We start from the raw sequence: 26,098 nt of genomic DNA, 5'->3' as shown, positions 1-26,098 counted from the left end.
CAATGGATCACAATTAATGTATTTTTCACCAAATATATATATATATATATATATATATATATATATATATTTATATATATATACACACACACATTAATTTAATAGCAATTAGCAGACAACTTCATTAATCCATCAATCTAGTTAACATTTAAAGTGACATGTTCAAAAAAATTATTTTTCTCCACATTCTTGTAAAAAACTTTGTTGTAACTTTTTTTATATATATAAAAAGCTTTTTTAAAATTTCATCCATGAATAATTATAAATATTAATACAACATATGCTCAATCCATTCATCCCCGCTCTACTTCTGGGACAGGATCAATAGCCCTGATGTTTGAGGGAGAGAACTTGCTTTTGAGCCTCTGCCCACTGATTTGGGGGTAGGTCTGGCCAACTGTTTGGGGTTGGGAAGGAATGGAAGTGAAATCTGTATCCTTGGGAAACTATGTTTAAAACCCATTTGTCTTGAGTAATGAGTTCCCATTTTTTTGCATGCAGGGCGCTCTTCCCCCCTAAAGGAACAGTCAGTTGAGCAGGGCGTGGAAGGTTTAGAGTTAAGTCATTGTGACAGTTTTCCATAGGGGGGTGTCTTACTACTCCTAGCTTTGGAAGTGGGAGCCCCCCCCCCCCACTGCTTAGGCCTGTGAGTACCTTGGGACTGAAGCCTGAGTGCTCTTCTGGTTCTGGGTTTGGACTAAGAAGGCCTGGAAGAGGCAGGAAAGGACCAATTCGTAGAAGGCCAGTACCTACTAAATCTGGGAGGCTGTACTTGCAGGAAATCTTTAACAGTTTGCATAGATTTAGCTTTTTCCTCCATCTATTTAAGTACTACTACTGCTTTGTTGCCAAACATGCAGTCTTGGTTTAAGGGAGCATCCAGTTATTTAGCTTTAACATGATCTGGCAAAGACTGCTCCTTAAGCCAAGCAGGCCTTCTAAGTACAGACCAAGTGACAGCAGCCCTGCAAGATGCCTCTAATGAATCAAAACCACATTGCAAAGTATGTTTTCCAACTTGTTCAGCAGAGTGCATTAAATCCTGTAATTCTTTACTTTCAGCACAGTCACAAATCAACATCATTTTCTGTTTAAGCAATCCAATAATACGCTGCTGATACTTTAACATATGAAACTGGCAGTTTAAGGCCCTAGTGGCCAAAGTTGCAGAAGTGTATACCTTCTTACCCCATCTGTACAGGGCCCTTGAATCTCTATCAGAGGGGGTAGGGTTTTTGGCAGTAGTAGCCTTAATGCCTTTGCGTCCCTGTGAAATGGTCTCAGGATCCACAGTAGGATTCTTATAGAGGAACTTGTGAGAGTCAGGTACCTTGTAATACCTGTCAGGTTTTCTGGGAGCCTTAGGTAAAGAGTCAGGGGCCAGGCTAGATTCTGAGAAGGCCTCATCTACAATGTCCAGTACAGGAGGGATAGCCAAAGGCCTGTGTTGAGGTAGGAGTAAGAATTCCCTAAGCCTCTTTTTGGAGTCAGAGTAATCTTGGCCTTCCCAGTGGAAATGTTCCCTAAGAGTATGCAAGGTTTCACCAAGAGAGAAATCCTCTGGAGGGGAAGCAGAGGGAATGGAGTCATCTGCATCAGAATCCTCATAGATAACAGCAACTCCTGGTCATCAGAGAAAAAAGAAATTTCAGAATCCGGATCAGAAGAATCAGAAGGAAAATCAGTTCTAGGTCCCTTAGAGGGAGAAGGGTGGCTTCCCCTGATTAGAGTAATAAGGTCTTCAGCCATTCTTATCATTTGTTTTTTAGGTATAGGGGCCTGACCATGCAGTCTGGGCATCAGTTTTCTAGGCATGGATCGAGTTGTAGGCCTTGAAGAAGAAGATGGCATTGGTTTAATATGCAAGTCAGTAGGCCTGAATTCACCCTCAGAAACCGGTGCCTGCACAGCGGCTTCGGACCCATCCAAGGCAGGTTCCACAGTCGAAGAAGCATCTCACGGCATACCAGACTCCGAATGGGTCTTAGTAGAGGCCTGCAAATCTGAAGTAGCAGGTATCAGGGGCTGTGAAAGCATCTCACTGAGTACCGGCGAACTGGCGACTAGCTTAGGAGAAGCGTCGTCGGCAGCTTTGGATCTATGCGGTCTGTCTCTGTCTTTATCTTTGCATTTTTTCGGAATGTTAGTAGTCGGGTGGCTTACCAAAGCCATTTCTGGATAACTGAACAGAGTACCAAAATATTTAGATGCGAAAATGAACAGACAACGAATACTTCGAGGTTTGAATAAGGCACAAAACCGACAGCGAGGTACGTTGTGGTCTAGGCCTAAGCAAGGAATGCAGTACAAATTAAAATTTTTATGAGGTATTTGCTTTCCACAAGAAATACAATTGTTGACTTTTACTGACATCGGTTTAAAGCAAGAAAAAGGATCCCCAATGGGCTACTTAGCTTAGTTGAGGACTTCGGATCTGAAACTCGAAAACGAAAATTTCAGGAGTCGGCCGACCGGCACTTGCGAACTGCTTCTGCTTCATGCACAGCACGGCAAGAAAGACTGATGTAATGGCGTCAGCTGCATACTTTATAACCCTGACTACTTGACATCATGGAAGATGAGACAGCAACCGAAGCAGGACCCAAGACTTTGATAATCAGGCCAACTGAGGGCTACCTGCAAGCAGATAACCCAAATGTAATGACTGCAACAGTGAAACAAAAGGAACATCATCATAGTATCTGAGAGTTGGACAAATCAGACCTTGTCGTGCCATTTTATCTAGTTCGACTTTGACTCTGTCCTACCTGGCTATTGGAACTTTGCGTTCTGGCCTGACCTCTGGGTCTAACTTCATGCAGTACACAACTGGAAGTTTGCCTAGTTTGTCTTGGAAAAGATCAGAATAGGTGGAAAAATGTGCTGGGGAAAATCAGAGTAGTGGTCTTTTAAGATAACTTGGTGGACTTCCTTATTAAATGAAAGCAGTCCCATTTTCAAACTGTCTCTGAGCCCTAATAATGACTGAACATGCCTTTTGACCACATAAAATAATAAGTCGTAACATCTTCCAGCAGTCAGGCTCATATGTGCTCAGTATTTAAGCACTTGTGCAAGCCCTTGAATAGCTTCTTAAAGGTATATACTCTCTCACTGATGTACAGTATTTCCTCAAACAAAGTGATTCACAGGGCAAGATCTTAAAATCATAACTAATGTATGTCTAAGAGCACCTGTTCCTTTGTATATGTGATTAAAATCTGATTTTCTTATTTAATTTTTTTGTTGCCCCATATTTTATTTAATTTTTGTTGCCCCATTTTTTTCAAACAATGGAAAGCGGTGCCAACAAAGAAGCGCAAATAATTTCAACTGACGTGACAACTACTAACAACTTGAACAACTGGAAAGGCCTCAGAAATACCTCACTAAAAGAATCACAGGCCTAAAGCAGATGCCCTACGCTGACCGCCTTAAAAAACGCCAGCTATACTCTGTCACATATCGTCTACTCAGAGGCGATCTCTGCTTAACATACAAGGCCATGTCAAACCCAGAGCTGTTGGACATGCTTCACTTAAAGAAATCCCAATCCCTCAGAGCTACACGCTCCAGGGATCTAAACCTTGTCATCACAATAAACAAAACATGTTGGAGGGATAGGTTCCTGACCGAGAGACTCCCCAGACTCTGGAATATATTGCCCATACATGTCAAGCAGAGTGCCTCTTTGGACCTCTTCAAGAGGTACCTTGACGATTGGATGGGAGAAAGGAAATTCACCCCAGGGATCACGTCAGTCGCCCTGCTAGACAGGGGTCCAGGAAAGTAAATAATGTGGGAAGAAATAGCCAGGGAATTGTTATGGCTAGGCTTGTATAGGCCCTAGGGCTGATAGCCTAGTACCAACCTATGAACCTATAAAAAACCTTATTACATATGACCATAAGAAGTGGTAAAAGTCATACATTCTCACTCTACTGTCAGTTTGGGATTCTTCTTCCTTTCTTTACTCCAGTTACTTGCATAAATGTGACATCCTGGATAATCTTATTTTTTGCAGGAGAAATGATGGTCATTAAAGAACATATAGACTTTACGAAGTGGCCTGTGACAGACAACATTTGGCTTTATCTCCTGCTTCAAAATGACTTACATTATTACTATTTACAGCACAATGTGTGAGCAAGACCATACTTATTCAATATTTGCACTGCGAACATTCGTGGGACAAGAGGTGGCTTTGCTTGTGTGAGTATCTCAGTCGATTTGTGTAGTGTGGTGGCACAGATAAACACTTAACAAATGCTACAAAAACAAGAGCAAACACACTTACCAATTGCCAAGGCCATTATTTTCAATTTGTCTCTTACAGCTTTGACTACTTTGCTTTTCTGCAGAGGTGTTGATCTGCAGCATATAACAGATCGACAATGTCTCGTAACCTCCAAGAACTTGCTCTGCAGACCATCATCTAGTGCAAATTCTAATGTCCTCCCATCGATAACAAGTCCAAAGTGACAGTCAAGCTCTCCACTTGAAACATGTGGAAGACAGACCACATCTACTTGTCCAAGCCTCTGTTGCGTATACTTCACTTCTTCTAAAATATGGTCAATCAGGGTTTCACAAGTTTCCTGGGAAAAGAAAAATTTACAAAGAAACAAAGATTAAGGGGAAACAGATACTCACACATACCACCTGTTAAAATGTTGTATACTGCGTACATTAATTCTGACTTTCCTCTCATTTTGCTGCATAATCTTAAAGAAATGGACCTGCATACATCAGAACATACAATGACACAGCCACCACCCAACCAACAACCGAAGGTGTTAGGCATTCTAAACAGCTCTACAAACTAATGATGTCCAACAGGATTTTATTACTACCAAAAGTATTTCAGATGCAAGTCAAAATAACAAGAGCAGCATCACATTAAATAAGTAACATGTTTAACAACAAAGTGACCCAAGAAATTCTACTTATGGTGCTGTATTCCTAGTGAATGACTTTTTCTTTTCAATAAATATGGAACACTATGAACAAAACAAGCAAATCATTCCTCACCTTTGTAAAAGAACCTACCCCTAGGGTAACTCTTTGGGAAACTTAAAAATGGTAGAAAATGGTCATCTTTGTCTATCCTATGCACAGATGATTCACCATTGTTTTGTGCTGAACAAGCACTTCACAGCATATGCTAATAATAGCCCAGAGTCCAAACGACAGGCTGAAAACACATGTTTTAGAATCAGCGTTCCACAGTAAGCCTGTTTATAGATAGAGCTTACAACGAAGCAAGTCCTTTACACTGGCAGCAGGTCTTTAAGAACCAGGGCAGACATACACTGAGAACAACTCTTTTGGAATCTGGTCCATAGTGTGCACTCAAGGTGGAAAGTCACTTGGCAACTTCATACAGATAATAAAGACCGTGCCAAAAAGTACAATGAAAATGTGCTTAGCGTGTTAATATTGAAAGGAAAAACCATAAAACGTCAGCCCTGCTTACTGCAGAAAGCACAGTAAGAAATGAGACACATATTCACAGGTGAGACAGGACTCCTCGAAGGGAAGACTCTAATTACTATGTAACCATAAACAAAAGACCAGGGGGAATAATGGTCTCATTAACAATGTGTGCTGGATCATGGTGGGGTATTGATGCCCTGGGAGGTCTACCTTACCTATTCAATGAAATATAGCTCTGAAATTATATAGAGCAAATGTTACAATATGCTGACTACTGTGAAGAATATCACACAGACTATACCAGTACTCGGTCTGCAGTTCTATTTCACCCCAACTAACCCAGTTCAGTAGAAATCACAAAAATTGCTGCAGGTAATGCAACTTAGCAAAAACTACCAAGCAGCACACACAGTGAGGAACCTCACAGAATGACCTATGCAGTAGTAATACTAAGAGGGAGGCAAAAAGAAAACAGAAGTTATGTTCTTAACATAATGTTCCATGTGTGTTGTCCATCTGACCTTTATTTACACTGGTGGATCGGATCCAATCAGTCAGATCCATCCCAGCCATTTCTCCAGCTCGAGGTCTTCAGCAAAGCTTGTGGGCACTATTCTTTACCCATAATGCAACCCCACAATTACCTCAGATCTTGTTTGCTCCCAGCAGCCCATGGAATAAAAACTTATATAGCACCCTCAATTGAAATGTACGATTGTGTTAATATTTCTGCACACACACACACACACACACACACACACACACACACACACACACACGTGTGTATATATACACATATATAAATGTTTGTGTCTTTCGGCTTTTCCCGGTTAGGGGTCACCACAGCGGAACTCCGGTCCGCTAATGATTGGCAGTTGATTTTTACATACCGGCTTGCCAGGCCTGATGCACAACCTTCAACGAAGGTACACCCATTCACGCACATCTCCACGCAGAAGACGCTCTAGCTGAGAATTGAACTGGACAGCGTCTTACTGTGAGGCGACAACGCTACTGTAGCACCACCATATACACACACACACACACACACACACACACATATATATATATATATATATATATATATATATATATATATATATATATATATAAATCAGTATCAGGAGTAACATGTTATACCATCTGAGGCTATACGGCCCTGTTGAATTCCAGTTGTGCTATTCAGTATACCAGAAATTTAGGCAGGGGGCAGGAGGGAGGGATGTTTGAATAAAGGACGAGATGGACAACACACATGGAACAGTATGGTAAGAACATAACTTCTTTATGTGATGTCAATCTCGCCTTTATTCTCACCGGTGAGACCACATTCCAAGCCAATAAACTCTCGGGTGGCTCATGGAAGAATATTCCTCAGAACAATATAAACAAAGGAGGCTCTACTTACAGAGGCTAAATCCACTTTGTAATGAGTAATAAAGGTATGAGGTTTCACCCAAGTAGCTGCAGTGCAGATATTATCCAGTGATAATCTGGCCTGAAAAGTTAGAGATGTGGCCACAGATCTAGTGGAACGAGCTTTAACTTTAGAAGAGGTCTGTTCTTAGAACTGTAAATGTGGGATATGCACAATTTTAGCCATCTAGCTAGGGTAACTTTTGAAACTGGTTGACCTTTTCTTGTATCAGCATAAGAGACAAAAAACGGACTTGATTTTCTTATTTTAGAAGTTCTACCTAAATAAAAACATAACTGTCTATGGACATCTAGCAGATGAAGCAAATACACTCCTTTATTTTGAAAGTTGAGAAAGAAAACTGGGAGATCTACAGCTTGGTTAAGATTACTTTCTGACATGACTTTGGGCAGAAAGGATGGGTAAGTGCATAACAAGACTCTGTCTTTATGGAAGACTAGGTATGGGGGCTTAGCCGACAAGACTTGCAACTCAGATACTCTTTTGGCTGAAGTAATAGCTACCAAAAAGAGTTTTCTAGGAAAGATATTTCAACTCACATGGAACTGAAGGCTCAAAAAGGGGGAAAAATATTAGATAAGATGAAAATGAGATCCCAAGGAGATGTTGGATGCTTATATGGTGGTTTTAACATGGTAGTGCCCTTCAAAAACATTTTGCAAAGTCTGTCTGACATGATAGGATGGTCATTGTCTCCTATATGGAAATTAGGAATTGCAGCTAGCTGAACCCTAACAGTAGCTGCCACTGCTCCGTCATTAAAGAGCTCTGACAGATACTGTAAAACAGTGTATACTGGTGCTGTAAACGGGTCTACCTTGCTGCAGTTGGCCCATAGAACAAATCTTTTCCATCTGTTTTTGTAAATTTTTCAAGAAGATGTCTTGAGACAATAAAATATGAGTGACTGGAGAGGACAGAGATGGAAACCAGGCAATTAAGGGAACTTCAGCAGCCAAGCTGCCAATTTGAGGGAGCCGAGATCAGATTGAACCATCCTTGACAGATGTGTCAGAAGGTCCGGAACGGAGTCCAGTATCCAGGTTTCGTCCCGAAGATGAGGCTGAAGAAAAGGGAACCAGATTTGACAAGGCCAGTAGGGGGCAATTAGGATAAATGTTGCCTCCAACAGACTCGCTTTCTGCAAAAATTTTGGAATTAGTGGAGTCAGGGGGAGAGGTGTAAAAAAGTCCCAGAGGCCAATCGTGAACAAGTGCATCCCCTGGTGATTACCCTGGGGGAGGGATCAAGGCAAAGTTGTTGCTGCATTTGGCAATGTTGGGTGATGTAAAAAGGTCGCAACAAGGCTGGTCCCATTTCTGGAAGATTACTTCCACAACTTTCTGGATGAGGGACCACTCGTGCAGCCATAAAATGGCTCTGCTCCTGCTCAGTTTGTCCGCAATGATGTTGGACTTCGGTGGGATGTGCGTTGCTATCAGAAAATGGTTGGAGGCTATCACCTGATGCCAGACTGTGAGAGCTTCTTAAAGTGGGTAAGATCTGGTTCCCACCTTTGTTTATATACCACACTACAGACATGTTGCCCGACTGGATTGCTATTGTTCCTAGAAGAAGAGAGTCCTGAAATGCTTTCAACGCTAAAAACACCACTTTCATCTCTAGGATATTTATATGCAGATGAGCCTTGTGTTCTTGCCATATGCCTTGAATGGTCTTCCCTAGAAAATGCCCCCACCCTATGTGGAAGTGTCCATGGTCACCATGGCTATAGGATGAGGAGAAATGAATGCACGGCCCAGAGACACCAAGCTTGAGTGAATCTACCACTGAACATCTTTTTTGCAGGCATTGGTTAGCACAATCTTGTGGGACATTGGGACTTCCAAGCTTGACCATTGAGCAAAAGGCAACCACTAGATGACCCTCATATGAGCTAGAGGAATCAGCACAATAGCTGCAGCCATTTTCCCTAGCACCTGAAGAGTTAGTTTTGCTGGAGCTTTTGACTTCTTGATTAGAATCCTCACATAATGACGGAAGTCCTCTACTCTGCCCTGTGGAAGTCTATTGATGCAGTTGTGATCATCTCTGCTACTATGAAAACTAAACTTGGAGATGGTTCTAGTGCAGATTTTTTATAATTTACAGTAATGCCTAGGGAGGAACAGAGCTGAAGGACATAATCCCTTGATTGGAGCAAATGATGCCTGGTTGGGGCAGTTATGAGCCAGTCGTCCCAAGTATAGAAACACATGGAATCCTTTACATCTCATGTGAGCCACTGCTACTGCCATACATTTGGTGATCACTCTGGTGACTGTAATGAGACCAAAGGGCAGAGCTCGAAATTGGAAATGACTAGCTCCCAGCGGGAAGTGAATGAACTTCCTGGACTGCCTGTCCATTCGAATGTGGTAGTACGCGTCCTGAAGGTCTATACAGCACATCCAACTGTCTTTTCCTAGGAATGAAAGTATCGACTGCAGTGTCACCATAATGAACTTGGGCTTTTTTACCGATTTGTTTATGTTGCTGTGATCCAAAATAGGTCGACAGTCCTCTGTTTTCTTTGGAACTAAAAAGAATCTTGAGTAAGTTCCGGATCCACTCTGGTCTGTGGATGACTTTTCCTTAGCAACTTTTGAATTTCTAATATTGCTTGTTCCTTTTGACTGGGTGGAACTTCTGGAACAGATTTGTTTGTGGGGTAGTAGAGGAGAAGGGAATGATATATCCTCTGGATATTATGTCCTAAACTCATTTGTCATCTGTTATTTTTAGCCAGGTTTACTGGTGCAGAGACAATCACCCCCCCCCAACTGCCTCTGGAGGTGAGCAATTGGGCACTCCTTCAGGAGCACTGAAAAGGTCTCCCAAGGAAGGATTCCCTGGAGCCCTGGTTCTGGAGACCTCCTCTGCCATGTGGGTGGCGTCGTCCATTATTGTTCCCCCCTCTGCCTCTAGGGGAACTTTCACCTTCAGTGTCCTGGTAAGACCTTTGAGATTTTCTAAACCACATTTTCCCATTACCTTTTTGACCTTTGGGAAAGGGTCTGATAGGAGTGGAAAAATGCACTCCAACGGCAGACATCTTGCCTTCTCGTTCACACCTGGTGAATGTTTCCTTCACTTTTGGTCTGAAAAGAAATGAACCATCAAAAGGGGCATTAATGAAGGAAGACTTGAAAATCTCCGTTTAATCGCAAAGCTGCATCCAGGCCTGCCTCTTAAAAGAGATAGCTGAGCCTGCTGCCCTACTCGTTCCATCTGCTGCATAAGAAATGAGTTGCATGGATGAGTTAACTAAATTCAAGGCGGCATGCTGAGCATTGATTTTATCTGCAGCCGCATCAGCTACAGCCCCTTGGAAGGAGTCTGATAATTCTTTAATCAGGTTTCTCTGTAATGTTGTGAAGTGAATGAGATAATTCAGAAACTGCAAAGCAAAGGTCAATGATGAGAAGCCGTGCTTCCCATACCTATCCATCATCCTAGAGTCCTTAATAGCAGGATGGATAGAGGAACTGTTTTCAGAAAGTTCCTTCTTAGTGGCTGCCGCTACAACCATGGCATCAACTGTTATGCCCTTTGTTAAAAAGCATTTTCCGTTTGGAGCAGTAATGTACTTATTTGGTCTTCTAGAAGTAGGGTCTATTGTGTCTGGGGTCTCCCAAGCCTTTTGCGAGATTAATTCCACCAGTTCGTCGAAAGGAGGAGTCACCCAAGAAGTTGATGGGTGAGACGCAAAGGCCTTCAGAACAACAGACTCCTCGGCCAAATGGGAGAAAGGCTGCCAATCACCTCTCTGTTATAAGATTTCTAGGATGTCTCCAAAGGAGACATCTCCAGGAGGTGATCAAGGGGACCTTTCTACTTCATCGAGGTTAGTGTTAGATATGATAAACTGCTCTAGGGAGTCAACATGCTTCCTCTTGCATGTTCTCTTTCGAGCAACCTCCTCAGTGGGATACTCTGGAGAGGTTTTGGAAAAGTGGGCAGTACCCTGAGGCCTATCATCTCTATAGACCTGTTGAGAGGGGGCACCGTGAGAAGATAAAGACAGCTGAGCTGAAGAGGGAGGAAGACCTGAAGGAGACGGTCTCTCAGACTGAGTAGTAGTCAAAGCCCTTATCACCTTGAAGGCAGACCCTCCCCACTCCAAGGAGCTCCCAGGATCTGAAAAACAAGTTGCCAGTGCTGACGGAATCTCTGGAGCAGAAGAGAGTAGCTCTGAAGCAGAGCCCCCCCCAGAGGCATAGTCAGATCTGATGAGATCAGAAATGTCTCTGCGGACCCAACAGTGGAGTGTCGGCTCCCAGAAGTTTCCTGCTCTGAAGGCATAGAGACACTCAGGGCAGTTATTAGATCCGAGGAAGGTACAAGTCCCGGACCCGAAACCAACACAACATGGATATCGGAATCTTCCAGCTCTGAATCAGGGGGATGGATTTGAGGAGGAACTGCAGCAGAAGATTCTTTTGGGTATGGATTCAGCAGTAGTTTGGCCAAAGCCGGTGTCTTCAAAAGTCTCTCTATGACCCTATCCACATCTTCATCAGATAAATCCTGGTAGATCCAGTGGACAGGGTAGGTGACCTTGATCTAGTTAGCAGAGAGCAAGAAGAAGCTTTCTTATCAGTGAGATTGGCTCCAATGTCCATGCTCTGTTGTAAAAGTCAGTGCCAATGAAACTCCCCGCTCCAAGGGAGTCTTGGAACCAGGAGGAGATGTCTGCTCCAATACAGCCTTGGATCCGATAACTTTGGAGCCTTCTGCTTCAGCTCCGATGAGGATCTTGGCTCCGATGAAGGACTTTTGGTGGGTTTGTCAGAAGATTTGGGAGATACAGTCTCAGAGAAAGGTGACTTCAAAAGGCCCTTCAAAATAAGCTTATTTTAACATTCCATTAATGCCTGTTGATTGAAATTGTGGCAAATGGAACAAGACTTGTAGATGAAGAGGCCCCAAGCAATAGACACACAGGATGTGTGAATCGTTAAGGGGCATCTTCTTTCAGTACTTTGCACATTTTTTGAAGCCCAAAGGTTTACTATCCTGTTTCTGCAACATGACTAAAGAGGAGGAAGGGAAAAGGCAGAAAAAAAGACAGCTATTCCCAGACTCGCAAAGTAAGTCCTCTAACTTAAATGGCTTTAAGCGGACACACACATACACACTAAAATAGAACTCTAATTTAAATGAAAATTAAGAGTGTAAACAAAGGATATGATATTAATATATACAATTCTTTTTTTTTTTTTTTTAACAGAAGAAAGGAGAGAGGAACGTCCTCCAGCTAAAGCAGATGTTCCTTAGACACCCTCTAACTGAAACAGACGTCAAACAAGGGAAAGAACAGGGTAAAGTAGTAGTTTGCAACTAGTCTAGCTTTTGTAGAAAGAAAGAAAGGAAATAGAAAAATGGAATACTATTATATGAAAAAATCCAGAAAAATAAACTTAGTGCTTAGCCCAGAGCTATGCTGTTGAGCCTCTTCGCTGTGTGGCAAATGAGATCTGGGGTAATTGCGGGGCCGCATTATGGGTAAAGAATAGGGCCCCATGAACTTTGCTGGAGAAGTGGCTGAGACAGATCGGATCCGATCCACCAGTGGGAATAAAGGCGAGACTGACAACATCACACCAAAAGTTATATACACACCATAATAATGCATCTGACAGCTCTCAGATCTGGCTTTAGCCACTTCAATAGGCTTTAGCAATGTAGATTGAGCTCCACTCCTACCCATAATCCTCTCCTAATCCTGGATTACCACAGATTGAGTTTGCCCCCTAGTCAGCCTACCATCTTGCAACAAAAGAAAGTACCCATTCAAAAACCCATTCTAAATTAAATCACAGTCTAGTTAGAAAAGTCAGAAGGAAGATGACAACTGGAGCTCATTTAGCAAGGCAGGCAGGAATCACTCCTCAGGACAAACTAGTTGCCCAAATGAAAAACTTCTAAAGCTATAAGGGGGATAGATAGCAGTAGGCTGAGGAAGGATAAAAACAGACAACACAGATGCATCATCATGGTGAGTACATAACTTTTGTACTGAATTGCATTTTTTGTCAGTTCCTAAGATGATGGGACAGAGTCCGCAGATATAGAAGACCCCTGGGTGGTCCTCAAGGAAGGATATTCCAGAGTACAGAAGAGCCAAACACATCTCCAGCCCTAGATAAAATGTCCAACTTGTAATGAGCAATGAAGGTATGAACATTGGACCAAGTGACAGCTGCACAAATTTCATTTATGGAATTCCTGGACCAGAAACCAGACAAAGTAGCCACAGATCAGGCGGAATGAGCCTTAGGAGGTTTAAATAATGTCAACCCTTTATTCTTACAAACAATGGAAATGCAATCAATGAGAAAACTGACTAAAGTTACTTTTGATACTGCCTTGCCCAATTTAGCCTTGGAAAAGGATACAAACAATAGGTCTGATTTGTTGAACTCTAGTTCTATGGCGATAGAATCTAAGGTGTCTGTGAAAATCCAAAAGGTGCAGCATATATTTCCCTTGTTGGAAATCCTTGGAAAGAAAACATTTAGATTGGACTGGTTGAGAGCAGTCTCTGATGCCACCTTAAGTAGGAAAGGAGGGTTAGTCCAAAGGGAACCCTACCCTTATGAAAAAACAAATACTGTGGCTGGGAAGACAGCACCCGAAGTTCTGATACTTGTCTAGCCAATGTAATTGCAACCAGAAAAATGTTTTTCTGAAGCAAAAACTTTAAGTCCACCTTGGCAGATGTCTCAAAGGGGAGCTTTCCTCAAAGCCTAAAGTAGTACTGTTAAATCCATGGGGGAATAGGATCCTTAATAGGTAGTCAAAGTAAAAAGGTACCTTTGAGAAAGGCCTTACATAATCTCAGTGATGCCAAGGAAAAATGGTTTCTGCCCATGTGAAAATCAGAAATGGCAGCAAGTTGGACATTAGTTGTAGAACTAGATCCACTGCTGAAATGGAGGGAAGAAAATCAAGGTTAGCTCAAATAACTGCTGAAAATGGCCTAGTTGTCTCTGCAGAGTCCAGATGGAAAATATTTTCCATTTGCTTTTATAAATCTTTCTAGCAGAATCTTTCTTGGAGGATATACAGTTATGATGCACTATGAAAAAAGCCTGGACTGTCTAGCCATTACTGGAAGTGGAGAAACCAAGAGGTAAACTCAAGGGTCTGAATATCCAGGTCAGGTATCCTGAATGGGTGAGATGGAAGGTCCTGAGAAGGATCAAACACCCAGGAAGGATGTACCAAATGAGGCCATAGGAAGGGAAACCACACTTGATGAGGATTACTTTATTCTTCCACTGAGATGCTTTCTGAAGAAACTTGGGAATGAAAAGGGTGGGGGATGGTACAGAGGAGACCAGGAGGCTAACCATGAATCAGAGTGTCTCTTGGTGACTCCCTCTCTCGAGGGACTAGGGCAAAATACCTGCTTTACTTGGAGTTGTAGGGAGAGTCAAAAAGGTTGCAGCACAGTTGGTTCCCACTGGCAAAAAATCTTTTCTGCCACTAACAGGTCAAGAACCACTTGTTAGGCAGTAAGAGGGACCTGCTCAGTTTGTCTGCTACCATGTTGGACTTTCCTGGAATATGCATTGCCAGCAGAAAGTGTCTAGAAGAGATTGCCCATTCCCACACTCTCAGTGCTTCTCGACATAAGGGGTAGGATCTGGCTCCCCTGTTTGCTGATGCACCACACCACCAACATGATGTCCATCTGAATAGCAACCATCCCTGGAGGGAGAACATTTTGAAATGCCTGCAGTGCTAACAGGACTGCTCTCATTTCCAGGACATTGATGTGAAAATTGACCACCAGTGGAGACCACATGCCTTGAACTCTCCTTCCCATGTAATCCCCTCACTCGCAGTTGGGAGGAGTCCATTGTCATTGTGGCTTTGAGTGCAAGAAAGAGGCTGAAGCCAAAGTGCCCAGCACCTAAGCTACAAGGGGAAGTAAGGCTCCAAAAATACTGGAGTTGAACTCAAACCTCTGGGTCTGTCTCCAACGCTATGGCCTCGAGATCCTTCCAGCTCCAACAGAGTCAGAGCCATCTGGATCAGAAAGAGTGTCACAGTCAACATTGTCAGACTTTAGGATCAGACACAAACTTGGTATTTTCGGGTCTGAACACTCCAAAACCAGGGGGCAGATTGGTGCAGGAGTCAAAAGTTTGGATTGGGCTAGTGGTATGCTCACAGATGCAATGCGAGCCAGAGCCAGAATAACTCCCAGCTGAATGTGGGTTTTCAGAAATTTTACCATCCTGTCCACAACTACTACTGTCAGACTCCTAGCTGACTGATGGACAAAGAGGTTGAAGGTGGCCTAGAAATCTGTTGAGGTGACTTATAAGAAAGGTGACTGGAGCCTTGAGGAAATAAGCTCCAGGTGGAATATGGATGACTTATGGTGGAGCCTTTGATTTGGATCGAGTCACACCTGAGGGAGCAGTCGGATCCAAAGATCTCAACATTGATTGAGTCAGATCTGGGAATTGTGCAATTTTCTCAGGCGAAGCTGAGACTGAAGTAGAAGGAAGAGACAATGGGGGCAGTTGGGATGCTTCCTTGAATCTTACACCTTGCCAGTGGAATCCCCCTTGGATTTCTCCGAAGGGGGGGATGAAGCTCCAGAAGACGATGAAAATGATGATGATGGAAGCAGGCCTTTCAATACAAGTTTGTTTCTGCGCTCAACAAGTGCATGATGATTAAATCCTACACAAATGTCACAATCGGTGCCAAGACGTCCTGCTCCAAGGCAATACAAGCACTTTAACTGGGCATCTGAATTAGGAATTTTGTGCCCACAAGAGGAGCACTTTTTAAACCCAGTTGTTTTTTCAGACATCTCAAAAACAACAAACAACAAAAAAAAAAAGAGAAGATAAGAAGAAAGGACTACCAGCAACAATGTTAACACCAAATACCAGCAACAGTACTTGAAGTAATGCCAACCAAGAGAAACACCTCAACACCAAGGTAGCAGAAACAGTCTGCATGGATGCAAGGCTTGACAAGACCAAATGCTAACTAAAAATTTAAATATATATATTTTATCTTTTTTTCTTTATTTTTTTACTACAAAAAGAAAGGGGAGAAAAGAAACTAGACAAAGGGAAAAAAGCGGATATGCAGGGAGAAATAAGAAAAAAAGTCACTTATCAAATACCAGAGACCACTCGAGCTACAACTGACTGAGGAGCTTGAAGTATGCAGTCAAAGTCTATTAAAGTGGCCAAAGCTGGATACGAGGTCAGACTACAGACCCATCAGTTGAAGAACAGACGAAAAAGACATCAGATCTACCACTAAATTTGTATCATGACTGAAATTCAACCCTATATCAAGCCTCTCACCACTACTTTGCATTTAATGACAGTGAACTCAACCAGTACATTAAGGAAAACTGACAGCATAATTTATCTACCATTTCTTAACTCACTCTGATTGGTCTAAGAGAGGTTACTTCTTCACAACTTATAGAAAACTTAACTACTGGTATCACAGGAAGAGCATACTACAAAACGCATTAAACATCCTTTTAAAATTCCTCTCCATTTGAATGGAGACAGATATATAAAGCATTAAACAAAAAAAGGCTCTGTCTAAAATTGAGTATGGTTCCCTTGGTAGCCATGTTGAAGAATAAATCTCAGTAGTACTGTACACAGATATCTTGAGACTGTAGAAAAAAACTACAGGGAAAATGAAAAGCCAGCAAAGTAAGACATACTGACTTGACAACATTTTTCTTTTCGCAGTTTAAAGGTATGAGACTTTTTTTAAACATCTTTACTGAAGTTACATTTACACAAAATAAATCAAACTGTATAAACAAATTAACATTAACAAATATTATACTTCACATATATTGCTATATATCATATAACTTATGCAACATTACATAAGTTTTTCAATTCCTGCTCCCTTTTTTTTAACAAGAAACATCAAACCATCACTTACAACATAAGCAATCATACATTTAAATAAATGAAAACCAACCACACCAACACAATCCTAGTTGCAAGCATTTTACATCACAAACCATACTGACATACTCCCAGTAGCAAACACTACACATCACGTATAATCTACCCAATTATTTTCAGTCAAACCTTACATAGCTCATTTAAGTCCTGCCTTATTTTAAACCTCAGTCTTCCCCCAGTATTTATTGTTACCACAATTCCCATTTTTTTTCCTATGTAGTTTGCTCCTACCCTTTTCTAAAGATGTCAATTCTAGTTGTTTTATCTCTGTTACTATATTCACTACTTCTTATATAGCTGGTTTAGATTTTGATTTCCATTTTCTAATAGTTACTTTTTTGGCAGCCACCATAATTAGACACATCAAGGCCTTACCATGTCTAGGCAATCCCGATTCTGTACAATAGCTCAGAAAAATCATCTCCCTTGTCACACCAATCTGCCCACTCAGCATCTCCAACAGTGCATCAAGCAGGGAATCCTTAGTCTGCCAACCCACCACACTCCCAGAAAATATGTTCCCAAGCACCTCTTTCTTCCCAGTCACACCTCCAACATCTGTTGTCCACCTAAGGAAAAATTCTCTGAGGTCTACTTGGAGTATAAAAATATCTATGTAAACATTTCCAAGCAAAAATCCTAAATCTTCTAAATTTTATTCCATAGTTGGAGACATACACATATCCCCCATTGTTTCTTTGTGAATTGCTTATCCAATCTCTCTACCCCATCCTTTCTAACCTTCTCCGATTGATTCTTATAGCTATCATGCAATGTTTCATATGCTCTACTCTATTCCCTTTTTAATGGTAGCTTCTGTTCTAGATTCTACTAAAAAGTCTACCAGTGCTGGTTTTTCGTTTAGTATACTCTGATATCAATCCTTGAAAGGGAAGCCAATCTCTAACCTACAGTCCAAATAAATTATTGGCCTCTTCCATTCTATTATCTTTCCTCTCTAGTTATTTGCCCCAATAGCCCTGTTCCTTTGCCAGTTTTCTCCAATAAATTCTAGCCCCTCTTGCCTATTGTCTATACCCTTGCAGTCATCCCTATCGACCAAATCTCCTTTCTCCATTCCTGAGTTGGCTTAGTTCTCAGAATACTTTCTGCTACTTTATGATTATTGTTGTTCTCCTTAAAGGTCTGCATCCAAAATCCCAGTCTCTCCTTGTTTCTTGAGCTTCCCACCTGTTCAACATCATCCTGTTGTACTTTGAATTATAGTTTTCTGCCTGTGCTATGTATAGGAGCCTTAACTGTGTAGCTCTGAAATACCCCTTCAAATTGGTAATCCCAATCTGCCCTGTTCTATTGGAAGAAGTGGTTTATCCCACTTGACTCTTGCCATCTTCCCATCCCAGATAAAGTCCTTCAGCTCTTTATTAACTGCTACCCACAAAGTACAGTTGTATACACTTACCATAAATGTAGATGTTCGAATGTATTCACTGTTGCATTCATCACATTTGGGTTATCTGTTTGCAGTAGCCCTCAGTCAGCCTGATTATCAAAATCTTGGGTCCTGCTTCGGTTGCTGTCTTACCTTCCATGATGTTAGGTAGTCAGGGATATAAAGCATGCAGCCGACACCATTACATCAGTTTTTTTTGCCGTGCGGTGCCCGAAGCAGAAGCAGTTCTCAAGTGCTGGTCGCTCGACTCCTGAAATTTTCGTTTTCGAGTTTCAGAACCGAAGTCTTCAACTAAAGCTAAGTACCCCATTGGGGAAACTTTTTCTTGCTCTAAATCAATGTCAGTAAAAGTCAATACTTGTATTTCTTGTGGAATGCAAATACCTCATAAAGATTTATACTGTATTCCTTGCCTAGGCCCTGACCACGATGTAACTTGCTGTCGGTTTTGTGCCTTATTTAAACTACAAACTGTTTGTCGTCAGTATATTTTCGCTTCTAAATATTTTGGTACTCGGTTCAATTATCCAGATATGTCTTCAGTAAGCAACCTGACTACCGACATTCCGAAAAAACACAAAGATAAAGACCGAGGCAGGCCGCCTAGGTCCAAAGCTGCTGACGACACTTCTCCTAAGCCAGTCGCCAGTTTGCCGGTACTCAGGCACTTTCGCAGCCCCTGATACCCACTACTTCAGATTCGCAGGCCTCTACTGAGACCCATTTGGAGTCCAGTATGCCGCGAGATGCTTCAGCTGTGGAACCTGCAGATGTCTCTACCTTGGATGGGTCCAGAGCCGCTGTACAGGCACCAGTTTCTGAGGGTGTATTCAGGCCTACTGATTTGCATATTAAACCAACGCCATCTTCTTCTTCAAGGCCTAAAACTCGAACCATGCCTAGAAAACCAATGCCCAGACCGCATGGTCAGGCCTCTATGCCTAAAAAACAGATAACAATGGCTGAAGACCTTATTACTTTAATCAGGGGAAGCCAACCTTCTCCCTCTAAGAGACCTAGGACTGAATTTGCTTATGTTACTTCTGACCAGGATTCTGAAATTTCTGTTTCCTCTGATGACCAGGATTTACCCTTATCTACCTATGAGGATTCTGATGCAGAGGAATCTATTCCCTCTGCTTCTCCCCCAGAGGATTTTTCTTTTGGTGAAAACTTGCATACTCTTAGGGAGCATTTTCACTGGGAAAGCCAGGATTACTCTGATTCTAAAAAGAGGCTTAGGGATTTCTTACTCCTGTCCCAACACAGGCCTTTAGCTATCCCTCCTGTGCTAGACATTGTTGATGATGCCTTTTCGGAATCTAGCTTGGCTCCTGACTCTTTACCTCCTGCTCCCAGAAAACCTGATAGATATTACAGGGTTCCTGACTCTCACAAGTTCCTTTTTAAAAATCCTACTGCAGATCCTGAGACATTTTCACAGGAACCCAAGGGCATTAAGGCTACTACTGCCAAAAATCCTACCCCCTCTGATAGAGATTCCAGGGCACGGATAGATGGGGTAAGAAGGTATACACTTCTGCAACCTTGGCCATTAGGATCTTAAATTGCCAGTTTCATGTGTTAAAGTATCAGCAGCATGTCATGGGACCGCTTAAACAGAAAATGATGATGATTCCTGACTGTGCTGAAAATAAGAATTTAAAGGATTTAATGCATTCTGCTGAACAGGTTGGAAAACATACTTTGCAATGTGGTTTTGACTCACTAGAGGCATCTTGCAGGGCTGCTGTCACCGGGTCTGTACTTAGAAGACATGCTTGGCTTAAGGAGCAATTTTTGCCAGATCATGTTAAAACTAAATTGCTGGATGCTCCCTTAAATCAGGATCACCTATTTGGCAACAAAGCAGAAGAAGTTCTTAAGAAGATGGAGGAAAAAGCTAAATCTATGCAAACTGTTAAAGATTTCCTACAAGTACAGCCTTCAAGATTTAGTAGGCATTGGCCCTCTAAGAATTGGTCCTTTCCTGCCTCTTCCAGGCCTTCTTAGTTCACACCCAGAACCAGCAGAACACCCAGGCTTCAGTCCCAGGGTACTCACAGGACTAACAGTGGGGGGCTCCCACTTCCAAATCAGGGAGTAGTAAGACTCCCCCCTGTGGTAAGCTGTCTCAATTACTTAACTTTAAAACTTCCAAGCACTTCTCAACTGACTGCTCCTTTAGAGGGAAAGACTGCTCTGCAAGCAAAAAAAGTACAGTTTTGTACCTACCATAAATGTAGATGTTCGAGGATTCCATTGCTGCAGTCCTTACTATTGGGTATAGTCCGCGTCCAGTCGGCCCGAATACCAGAGTATAAGGCTGACGTCGGTCAGGGCGCACTAGACTGACGTCAGTACGTCAGGGTACTAATGCGCATGACCGACGTCATATCCTCAGTCTTTTCTTGCCCCAGATGTCAGAAGACCCTAAAAAGACAAGGCCCAAAATACCTGCACCAAAACATGTACAATATATACAAGAATATATACAAAAATATAAGCATGTAAACTCACCTACACAACCACCCCTAAACACAGAGGGAAGGAGGGAGGGTAAATTGGACTGCAGCAATGGAATCCTCGAACATCTACATTTATGGTAGGTACAAAACTGTACTATGTTCTTCGTTTTCCATTGCTGCAGTCCTTACTATTGGGTAGAATCCCAAAGCAGAGGTAAGGGAGGCTGGCAAATCATAACAGTAGGAGCTGACAACATGCCTTGCAAAACAGCTGTGGCAAAACCAGCCCTAGACTTAGAGTAGATAGGAAGGTGATAATGCTTAGAGAAAGTATGCACTGAACTCCAAGTAGCTGCTTCCAAAATATCCTTAGTTGCCACCCCCCTTAGAAATGCTGTTGAAGTGGCAGTAGCCCTAGTGGAATGAGGCCTAATCCCAGCTGGAATCTCCTTGCCATGATGGGAATAACAAAATGCAATGCAAAAGCCAATCCACCTAGAAATAGTTTGTTTTGACACAGGCTTGCCCTGTGAACTCAAAGCAAAAGAAACAAACAACTGCTGAGACTTCCTAAAATCCTTAGTCCTGCTTAAATAATAACGCAATTGCCTGTGTACATCTAAAGTGTGCAAAATCTTTTCCCCTTTATTTTGAGGGTCTGCATAAAACGTAGGCAAATGAATAGTTTGGTTTAAAGCCACACTAGAAACCACCTTAGGCATAAAGGAAGGATTAGTACGTAAAGATACCCTATCCTTATGGAAAATCAAAAAGGGCTCTACTGCCATAAGGGCCTGCAACTCAGACACCCTTCTTGCAGAAGTAATAGCCAAGAGAAAAGCAGTCTTCCATGACAAGTATTTCAATTCAGCAGTAGCTGCAGGCTCAAAGGGTTGTAGAGTAAGTTTTTCCAACACAAAATTGAGATCCCAAGCAGGAGTAGGAGCTCTACGTGGGGGTCTTATATTCTTTGCCCCTCTAAGAAACTGCTTGAACAAAGGATGCGAAAACAAAGGTGGGTCACAATCATAGTGAGCTGAAATTGCTGCAGCATGAATCTTAATGGAAGAGAAGGACAAACCTTTGTCCAATAACTCAGTAAGATATTGAAGAGCCACACTCAAATTAGGCTCAGAAATCTCCAAATTCTTTGCTGTACTCCAAAATAAAAATCTCTTCCATTTTTCTGCGTACACTCTCCTTGTACTAGGTCTTCTAGCTTCCATAATCACATTTAAAACTTGTTGAGGAAGTAGAGACCTGCTGTGCTTCAACACAGAATATGCCAGGCTGTTAGATGAAGAGAGTGAAGCTTGACATTGAGCAGATGACCGTCCTTCTGAGATAACAGATGAGGAATCAGAGGTAAAGGCCATGGAGGCTTCTTTACCAGACTCCGTAGTAGTGGGTACCAGTGTTGCCGAGGCCAATCTGGAGCTATCAAAATCATCCTTGGCCTGTCTTGTCTGACCTTTAATAGTACCTTTGGAAGAAGAGGCAAAGGTGGAAAGGCATACACATGAAGGTTTTTCCAACTGAAAGACAGAGCATCCACTTTCCAAGCTGTGTGATGAAACCCCTTTGTGCAATACTTTGGCAGCTGGTGGTTTAGTGGAGAAGCGAACAGATCTATGTCTGGAGTTCCCCATGACACTGTCAATTTCTGAAATACATGAAGATCCAGTTTCCACTCGTGGGGATCCATGATTTGTCTGCTTAACACATCTGCTAAGGAGTTCTGTGCTCCTGGCAGAAACCTTGCCTGAAGAGTTAGTTGCAAGCTTAGCACAGTCTCCCATAAAATCATTGCTTGCCTGCATAGAGGATAAGAATGTGTTCCCCCTTGTTTGTTGATGTACCACATGACAGTTGTGTTGTCTGTTAGAATCAACACCTGCCCTGGAAGAAGTAACTCCTTGAAAGCCATTAATGCAAACTGGACTGCTAACATCTCCTTCATGTTGATATGTAGATGCTGTAGTCTGGCAGGCCACTTGTCTTGTATCCACTTTCCATTTAGATGAGCTCCCCAAGCAATGTCCGAGGCATCTGTCGTTAAAATCTGACTTGCCTCTGGCCGGGTCACAGAGAGTCCCTTGTTTAGGTGACATTCCTGAGCCCACCACAAGAATTCTTTTGAAGGCAAGGTATTATTTGAATGACAGTGTCCAAATCCTGGCAGTGCTGTGTCCATACATTTTGAGATACCATTGTAGCTTCCTCATATGCAGTTTGGCATTGGGAAGCACCAGAATACAAGATGCCATGAACCCTAATGCTTGAAGGACTGTCCTTGCAGTCAGCACGGACTGATGAGATAGTTGATGGAAGTAAAGTGACAGACTCTTTTGTTTGTCCGGGGTTAAAAAGGCCATCTGGGCTGCTGTATTCAGTCTCACACCCAGAAAGCACATGTCTTGAGAGGGTACTAGACTGGACTTTATTTCGTTCACAGAATACCCTAGGCATCTTAGCACTGCTATAACATATTCCAGATGCTGTAGAAGGTCTTCCTTTTCTTGAGCCAGAATCAGGCAGTCGTCCAAGTAAGGATAGATTTGAATTCCTTGAAGCCTGAAGTAAGCTATCACTGGAGCCAGAACCTTTGTGAATACTCTGGGCAGTAGATAAGCCAAAGGGCAATGCAGAGAACTGATAATGAGAATTTCCAGCTCGAAACCGCAGATACTTCCTGCAACTTAGCCTTATAGGCACATGAAGGTAAGCTTCCTTGAGATCTAAAGTTACCATCCAGTGATCTTTGCCCAGCAGAGGTAAAAGCTGTTGTAACGTCAACATCTTGAACTTGGGAATGTCCAGAAAAGTGTTGAGGAGAGATAAATCCAAAATTGGTCTCCACGTGTTCCCCTTCTTTGGTACTAGGAACAGGCGAGAATAAAATCCTAGGCCCCTTTCTGATACAGGGACTGGCTGAATGGCCCCCATCTGGAGTAACTGAGAAACTTGCTTGTGAGCCTCCTTTCTTTGTGGAGGAGGAACGTCTGGCATGCCTTTGAAAGGGGGCATTGTATGGAAATAAAATCTGTAACCGTGGTGAATGATATCCAACACCCATTTGTCTTGAGTAATTAAATCCCAATTTTCTTTGAAAAGAGACAGTCTTCCTCCCAAAGGAGCTGCCAGACGAAAATCTACTGGCAGCTGAAAAGACAGGTCATTGGGTCTGTTTACGAAAGGACTGACCCCTGCCCTCACCAGAAGTCTGAGCAGGTGAACTCCCTGTTCTAGGCCTAAAAGAACCTTGAGCCCTGCCCCTACCACGTCTAGACCTACCCCTAGACTGGGAATCATAAGCAGGATATGTCCACCCCTTAGCAGGCCAATTTCTACTAAACTTCGGTGGCTGCACCTGCAAAAAAACTTTAACAGTTTGCATAGACTTAGCTTTGTCCTCCATTTTCTTTAAAACTGCTTCCACAGGCGATCCAAACAACACATCAGACTGTAAAGGAGCATCCAAAATCCTTGTCTTGACATGCTCAGCTAAATTCTGATCCTTCAACCAGGCATGCCTGCGAAGAACAGAACTAGTAGTAGCCACCCTCGAGGAGGCCTGTACAGCATCAAAACCACATTGCAAAGAATGCTTACCCACTTGTTCAGACACATGAACCAAATCCAGCAACTCTTTACACTCAATACCTTCCGCCAAAGCATCCACTTTAGATCTTAATTGTGAAAGGAGATAATTCTGATATTTTAGCATGTGAAACTGACAATTCAACGCTCTCATGGCTAGAGTGGAAGAAGTATACACTTTCTTTCCCCACCTATCCAAAGCCCTTGCCTCTATCAGTGGGAACAGGATTTTTAACCACAGAAGCCTTAACACCTTTAGGCCCTTGAGAAATAGTTTCTGGGTCCGCCCTAGGACTCTTAAACAAATACTTATGAGCTTCGGGCACCCTATAATACCTATCAGGCTTAACAGGAGCAGGAGGCAAAGAGTCAGGGTTCAGGGAAGCCTCTGCAAAAACATCTTCCACCACATTCAACACAGGAGGAATAGCTAAGGGCCTATATGCTGGGGTAAAAACAAGAATTCCCTAAGCCTTTTCCTGGAATCAGAGTAATCCTGGCCTTCCCATTTAAAGTGCTCCCTCATGGAATGCAGAGTCTCTGAAAATGAGAAATCCTCAGGAGGAGAAGCTGTAGGAGTGGAATCATCCACATCAGAATCAGAATAAGTAGGATACTCCTGCAAGTCTTCCGCAGAAGACTCTGAAGCCTCTGAACACTGTTCAAAACTATCAAACTCCGGTTCCACCCTAGGCCTCTTATCAGGCGGGGGCATAGAACCTCTAATCATAGTAATCAAATCTTCTGCCATTTTAAGCATATGTTTCTTAGGAACAGAACCCGAAATGCTAGGAGAAGCCCCCACTGAAGCTGAACTAGGCCTACCTCTCAAAGAAGTTTTGGCAACAGAAGGAGAGGCTCTAACTACCTTGGGAAGAGAGGGAAGAACAGTTACCTGAGAAGCCCCCTCAGCCTGGCCTACCTCCTGAGAAGGCACATCCTGTAACAGTAAAGTTTCTGCCTGAGACTCCATGGAAACTCCTGGCAAAACCTCTGGCTCCACTGAGCCTTCTAAAGAACCGTCGTCCGGGACTGCCGGTTCATCAACCCTAGGCTTCACCGTTTTGTCCTTGCGCTTCTTGGGCGAAGCGGGCGACGGAGCATCCGACGGCATTTTATAATTGCAACGCTTCCCAAACACTAACCTGGCACAGTCTAACCTCCTCTTAATAGTGCGTTTGTTAAACCTAGCACAAGAGCGGCAACCAACAACGTCGTGCTCAGGCCCTAAACAAGGTATACACAAGGTATGGTAATCCCTATGAGGTATCTGTTTCCCACAAGAAATACAGTTATTCACTTTTTCTGACATCCGGTAAAATACTGAGGCAAGAAAAAACCAAAATGTTCCCCAACGGGGTACTTAGCCAACTCTGTTTCGGTCTGAAACTCCGGTTTCGGAAATATTTCAGAACGCCAACCTGCACTCGCAAAACTGCTTCTGCATCGGACCATGCGGCAAAAAAGACTGAGGATATGACGTCGGTCATGCGCATTAGTACCCTGACGTACTGACGTCAGTCTAGTGCGCCCTGACCGACGTCAGCCTTATACTCTGGTATTCGGGCCGACTGGACGCGGACTATACCCAATAGTAAGGACTGCAGCAATGGAAAACGAAGAACATCTGGGAACTCATTACCCAGGACAAATGGGTTTTAAATATAATTTCCCAATGATACAGATTTCACTTCCACACATTACCAACCCCAAACGGTTGGCCAGATCTACCCCCAAATCAGTGGTCAGAGGCTCAAAAGCA

At 42.7% G+C, this 26,098-nt stretch overlaps 1 protein-coding gene across 1 annotated transcript in view; it reads right to left on the bottom strand.

Moving 5' to 3' along the window:
* ATP10D (ATPase phospholipid transporting 10D (putative)) overlaps window positions 1-26,098 on the bottom strand; it is a 596,301-nt gene that overhangs the window by 205,242 nt on the left and 364,961 nt on the right. The window contains exon 14 of the mRNA XM_044060391.1: window positions 4,298-4,598. Within this exon, the coding sequence (XP_043916326.1) occupies window positions 4,298-4,598 (301 nt within the window). The remainder of the gene's footprint in view (window positions 1-4,297; window positions 4,599-26,098) is intronic.

This window comes from Protopterus annectens, chromosome 2.part0, assembly GCF_019279795.1.
Source record: "Protopterus annectens isolate FY-2018-M chromosome 2.part0, PAN1.0, whole genome shotgun sequence".
In the NCBI taxonomy this organism is placed as follows: Eukaryota; Metazoa; Chordata; order Ceratodontiformes; family Protopteridae; genus Protopterus; species Protopterus annectens.
Note: the sequence above shows the minus strand (reverse complement) of the source record. Positions and strands in the feature narration are given on the sequence as shown.